At 43.7% G+C, this 6,000-nt stretch overlaps 1 protein-coding gene across 4 annotated transcripts in view; it reads left to right on the top strand.

Annotated features, from left to right (window-relative positions):
* Positions 1–897: 897 nt before the first annotated feature.
* Positions 898–6,000, top strand: part of STAMBP (STAM binding protein) — a 40,941-nt gene continuing 35,838 nt past the window's right edge. The window contains exons 1-3 of one of the 4 annotated variants that reach the window (XM_069494148.1): positions 903–933; positions 2,206–2,402; positions 3,147–3,364. In XM_069494148.1, the coding sequence (XP_069350249.1) occupies positions 3,162–3,364 (203 nt within the window). In that variant the 5' untranslated portion in view covers positions 903–933; positions 2,206–2,402; positions 3,147–3,161. Of the gene's footprint in view, positions 1,455–2,205; positions 2,403–3,146; positions 3,365–6,000 lie in introns of all 4 variants that reach the window. The other 3 variants (XM_069494147.1, XM_069494150.1, XM_069494149.1) reach the window with 3 other exon arrangements.

Raw genomic sequence — 6,000 nt, 5'->3', positions numbered from 1 at the left:
CCACACAGAATCACTCCAAGAGAAATATACACAAAAGGGGTTGGGATAAATGAGAGATCTGGAGGCTGGCTTAGTGGAGGAAGTTAACATCTGTGTTTGGGCTGTAAGCTTGACCTTGAAGTATAGATCGTGTCATCACAGTAACAAACTCACAGGGAGGGCTCCCTAATAAATTTTGGGAAATTGTCCACAGAGAGTTAAACTTTTAAACCAACGCATAAAGTTTCAGAGTGATGATATACAAAGTGTCCTGAGAGAGAATGACTAGCAGGTTTGCAGGATCTTTTGGAAAGAGAGTGTCTGAATATTTATATATACACACATCTACAAACAGAACTGTTTGTATTTGTTGTGTATAACTGTCTTGTCCTGGCCTCAGGAGCAGGAAATGTGACATACACTCATTTTTGATACGTTTTATACGTGTTTTGACATTAAAAAATTAGTCTTATGTTTTATAAGCAATAAAATCTATTCCCTAAAATCTCAGACTACCAATTTTGTGCAGAAAGTAACACAAGCTGAAAAATAAATTCAAAAGTTTTCCTGTTCCCCAGCTATAAATCCCGAAAGGTTTAGCGAAGTCTGCAGTTGTACTGGGATCCCTCTTTAAACGCGGGGTGTATGTGAGTGTGATAGAGGGGCTATCTGGCAGGAAACCCCTACGCAAATCAAAATAAGTTCAAAAACAAATGTTAGCTTGGTCATTACTTCCGCTTTCGTGCCTACTGATTTCCCTTTACCAAGATGGCCGCCGCAGATCGCTCTTCTCATTGGTCAGATTTTCCTCAAGTGACGATTCCAGCCCCACCCACTAGCTCACCACGCCAAGTCCGTGTTTTAGAAAGTATAATTGGCAGGCTAGCAGGAGTGGGCGGGGCGGGCGACGGATGTGACGTTTCCGGAAGTTCTCAGTGTCATCTGCGGGGAAAGGTGGGGAAGGGTTCCGGGAAGGTTCTCGGGAAGGTGCTGCGTAGGGGCTTTGAGCGTAGTCGGACTGTGAAGGGGAGCGGCCTCTGTGAGTGTGGGGCCTGCAGCCTTCTCCTCCCCCCGCGTCCCCGGCCCTGCCCGCCGCGCGCGAGGCCCCTGACGGCTCCGCTCCATACGGGCTGGCGCTTCACCAGCAAGGCCCGGAGCTTCCCTGCCTGCTGCATTCGAAAGACCCGTAAACCTTAGCCGCATTTCCCTGGGGTTCGCAACTTGGGCTTGAGTGCCTTCAAGAAGATTGCCTCAGCAGTTGTCTATAGATCCCTCTCCACTGTCACGCCCCTCCGCTCATTCGTACCACTTCCTTCGCCTCCTCCTCGTGTTCCCCTCAGTCCTTTACTCCGCCCTTCCCCCTTATTTGCGGATGCAACATCTCTTTGGAGTTTCCCAACGCGGTAGAATCGGGCGCCGCTTACTGGCCTCGGCAAGGGGTTCCTTGCTTAACCCACAAGTACCTCTCCCAAGAGGTACTGAAATGCAGGGAACATCCTGCGTCTAGTTTTCCTGAGCTGTGGAAAGGTTTACTAATTAGGCGGCTTGGGGAGGTTTTAGATTTGTTTATGGCTTTCCGAATCCCGAAAGAGGCTTCGTGGGAGATGAAATGTTTCTGCATCCCTAGTAGTCCACACAGCTTTTGTGCCGTTTTGTTTTAGAGGGGTCGCTTTGTGGAGGGAGTGACCCGAATATTGAAGAGACCGAAAGAGAGAATTGGCCCAGAGAAGACTATCTCTGAGGGAAGAGTTGGAGAAAACAAAAGCAGTGGATAGACAAATGAAACTGAAATGTGAGGATTCCTGGGCAGATTGGAATCCTGACTGAAGCAAAAGATCTCTGTTGGGGAGGGGTAAATGTATGAGATGGAAAAGATAAGGTGGGGCCAGTTGATAACAGGGCCTTGAATTCCAAGGTGAATTCTACTTTAGCTTGTATGGTGTACTGGTTAGGTTATGTTGTAATTCAATGTGTATCAAATACCCAGATTCCTTTTGGAGATGATGGAGAATGGTGGTATGTGATTGGAATTTGGAACCTGATTTATTTATTTATTTTTGAGACAGAGTCTCCCTCTGTCACCCTGGCTAGAGTGCTGTGGCATCATCATAGCTCATTGCAACCTCCAAATTCTGGGCTCCAGCAATCCTCCTGCTCCAGCCTCCCTAATAGCCTGAACAACAAGTACGCGCCACTATGTGCAGCTAATTTTTCTATTTTTTGTAGAGATGGGGTCTGACTCTTGCTCAGGCTGGTCTGGAATTCCTGGCCTTAAGCAGTCCTTCTGCCTTGGACTCCCAAAATGCTAGGATTACAGGTGTGAGCCACCACGCCCAGCCTGGAATCTGATTCTAACAGCAGCTGTTAACTGCAAAGACTGTAGAATTTCTGGAGTTGGGACCCACGGGAGGGAAAACTCCCAGGTTAGTTGGTTTATTTTTGCATTCCAGATTACCTTGGGCCCTTTTGTTATTCAAGGAGTGCTTAGTCTTTGAAGATGAATAAATTGTTGTTTTCAAGATCTAAATACCGTGCCACAATAATGATGAACAATGTTATAGACTAACTGGAATAGTGGTTTAGTAAGTTGAGTTATGATTATAACCATTCATTCCCAGACTAGTTTCCCTAACTAACCTTATGCTCAAATATGAAAAATTATACCACAAAAAATGTCAGTTATTCTCAGATTAAATAAAAATGATCAAACTTAAAGTCCATTAACAATCTCTATGAAAGTTCACTGAGTGTGCTGTGCCAGGTACTGGAGTGGATTTAAGTGTGTAGCTGGAAGCAGAAATAATGGAAAGTAACACAGACTGGAACTATTTTTATGGTGCTGGGGCAAGGCCACCTGATGACAGGGAATGATTCACTTGAAGGGTAGAACTGAATCCCTGTGGCCCATTATCGTTATATTCCTTATACCGCCTAATTAGGGCACAGCGATTGTGGGGGTTTTGAGTCTGCCAATCTTCTCATCATTCTGATTTGGGCTTCCTTCTTGTAGGAAAAAGACCTTTTTTGATGTAAGGCACAGCACATGGTATTTTCTCTTATTTTCTTCTTAAGGTAGAGATGTGTGAGATAAACACACTGTGCTAGACTGTGCTGGGATGATGGGGGCAATGGTGTTGATACCATCTGTTTTCTCTTTTCTGTCTCAGAACTTCTTAGTCCTGATGCCTGACCATGGAGATGTGAGCCTCCCACCCGAAGACCGGGTGAGGGCTCTCTCCCAGCTGGGTAGTGCAGTGGAGGTGAATGAAGACATTCCACCCCGTCGGTACTTCCGCTCTGGAGTTGAGATGATCCGAATGGCATCCATTTACTCTGAGGAAGGCAACATTGAACATGCCTTCATCCTTTATAACAAGTATATCACGTAAGACACCCACGGTTTCCTTTTTCTTTTCCGGTGACTGATGTCTCACTTATTCTGCTCAGAATTGCTAAAACTAGAGAACTTTACAGTATCATCAGCATTAATCATTTTTGCTGGCAACTCCTACATATTAGCAGTCCTTGCTATTCAAAGACATGAGTACCCAAGGTGTTATTTTCATGACTCAGTACTTTCATGAGTAAGAGATTTAGCTCTTTGGCCTATGCCCACATGACCCAGCTGTTAGACAGAAGAGTTGGTGGTTAAACTAGGTATGTATTGATGAATGCTTTTACTGTCTGCCTTCTATTAAGGCAGCCAATCATAGGATTATTGCTGGGGTCTAGCAGAGCCAAAATTCCTCACTGTGCTTATTTTGTAGCAAATTGAGTGATATAGGAAAAAGTTTTTCTTCTTTTAACCTTTATTTTAATCATGCAAATCATCAAATAATTGCCCACAGTTTGTGTGACTCATCACAATAAGACCGTACCCTTGAGCTGCTTATCTTCCTTGAGTAGGCAGCAAAAATAGATTTCAGTACCGTTAACAGGGAGCAACTCCTAATGCCCATGATGATGAAATGATGTGTAATTTAGAAAGGCAATAATGTTAAAGGTCTTCTTTATCATTTCTATTCTTGTTCTTTCATAATACCAAGACCTTTAAAAAAAATTGGCTCTTCAGAATTCATACACTATTTCACCTGCATAACGTCATGTGATCTTCACAGTTCCATGTGTACTATGTAGGGCGTATCATCCTCCCATTCTACGTATGAGGAAACAAGCTCAGGATTTAGTAATATGTTCAATGTTCCACAGTTTAGAGTAACAAAATCCAGTTTTCTAACTCCTTAATCAGGAGTCATTCTATAACAGTTCCTGTTTTTTTTTGTTTTCCATTTAGTAGTGTTCTATGAGTTGAAGGTAGACTTTCAAGATAATAGTGATGAGCCTCAAGGACTATTTTATGTTTTTTATTATTATCAGACAGGGTCTTGCTCCTGTCACCCAGGCTGGAGTTCAATGGTGTGACCATAGCTCACTGAGCTCAAGGCATCCTCCCACCTCAGCTTCCCCAGTAGCTGGGCCTACAGGCGTGTGCCATTATGCCTGGCTGATTTTTAAATTTTTTTGTAGAGATAGGTTCTTGCTATGTTGCTCATGCTGATCTCGAACTCCTGGCCTCAAACCATCCTCCTGCCTCAGCCTCCCAAAGTCCTGGGAGTACAGGAGTGAGCCACCGTACTTGGCCCTATTATTGTTTTTTTAATAGGTCACATATATATATTGTACAGAATTCAGAGGCAAAAAAGAGTATATATAATTAAAAAGTAGGTCTCCCTACCCACTCCTTTTTCCCCCCAAATTCTCAGTTCCCCTCCCCAGAGACAATCACTCTTATCAGTTTCTTACATGTCATCCGAGAGATGATATATGCATATCAGTTATATCACATTAAGTTTTTTTTTTTTTTTTTTTTGAGACAGAGTGTCGCTTTGTTGCCCAGGCTAGAGTGAGTGCCGTGGTGTCAGCCTAGCTCACAGCAACCTCAAACGCCTGGGCTTAAGCAATCCTACTGCCTCAGCCTCCCGAGTAGCTGGGACTACAGGCATGCGCCACCATGCCTGGCTAATTTTTTTTTTTCTATATATATTTTAGTTGGCCAGATAATTTCTTTCTATTTTTAGTAGAGACGAGGTCTCGCTCATTGCCCAGGCTGGTCTCGAACTCCTGACCTTGAGCGATCCACCCGCCTCGGCCTCCCAGAGTGCTAGGATTACAGGCGTGAGCCACGGCGCCTGGCCCACATTAAGTTTTGATCCCAAACTCTTCGAAAGCAGGTTCTCAGCTTTGGCACTCTTGGCCTTTTGGACTCAATGCTTCTTTGTTGTGGGGCTGTCCTATGCATTCTAGGATGTTTAGCCAGCGACCCTGGTTTGTCCTCATTAGATGCAGTTGTACCAACAAAATGTCCCCAGGTATTGTCTAATGTTCTCTGAATGGCAAAATCACCCCTGGATGAGAACCAGTGCTCTAAGGGAAAGAATGAGGAAAAGTAGACTGCCTAGAATTTATATTGTAATTTTAGAATGGAAGAAACAGACTGCTGTTGTCTTTTTTGGTTTTTTTCTTAATTTAGAAGTATTGCTTGTGTTAAAAGGGAAAAAACCCTAGACAGGTTAATTTAGCAGAGTTTGAGCAGAAAATGGTTCATGACCTGGGTAACACTCAGGACCAAAGTGGTTCAGGATGCTCTGCCCCACAGCAGAGGCTGTGCAGGCTTATTTATAGCCAGAGGAAATGAAATGAGATAGAAAAATAGCCTGATTGGTTACAATACCATGTTTGCCTTATTTAGTCATATTTTGGCAGTCTTCAGCCTCTGATTGGATGGAGGGTCAGCTGCTATGATTGGCTGAGACTCAGCTACTTGTAACCTCTTTATGTTAAGTTACAGTTTGTTTCCACATTAAGGTGGCTTACAGTTCACACCATATATGGAGGCAGCTTTAGGCTAAACTTAATTTACCACCTGTTTCCTCAAAAATCTTACACTGCATTAATGCCAAGATGCCCTGTCATGTGGCCTCAACGTTGGTAAAGTTTTACAGAATTATTATTACAATTCTG

Source organism: Eulemur rufifrons, chromosome 19 (genome assembly GCF_041146395.1).
Source record: "Eulemur rufifrons isolate Redbay chromosome 19, OSU_ERuf_1, whole genome shotgun sequence".
Classification (NCBI taxonomy): Eukaryota; Metazoa; Chordata; class Mammalia; order Primates; family Lemuridae; genus Eulemur; species Eulemur rufifrons.
This window is presented reverse-complemented; position numbering and strand designations above follow the sequence as displayed.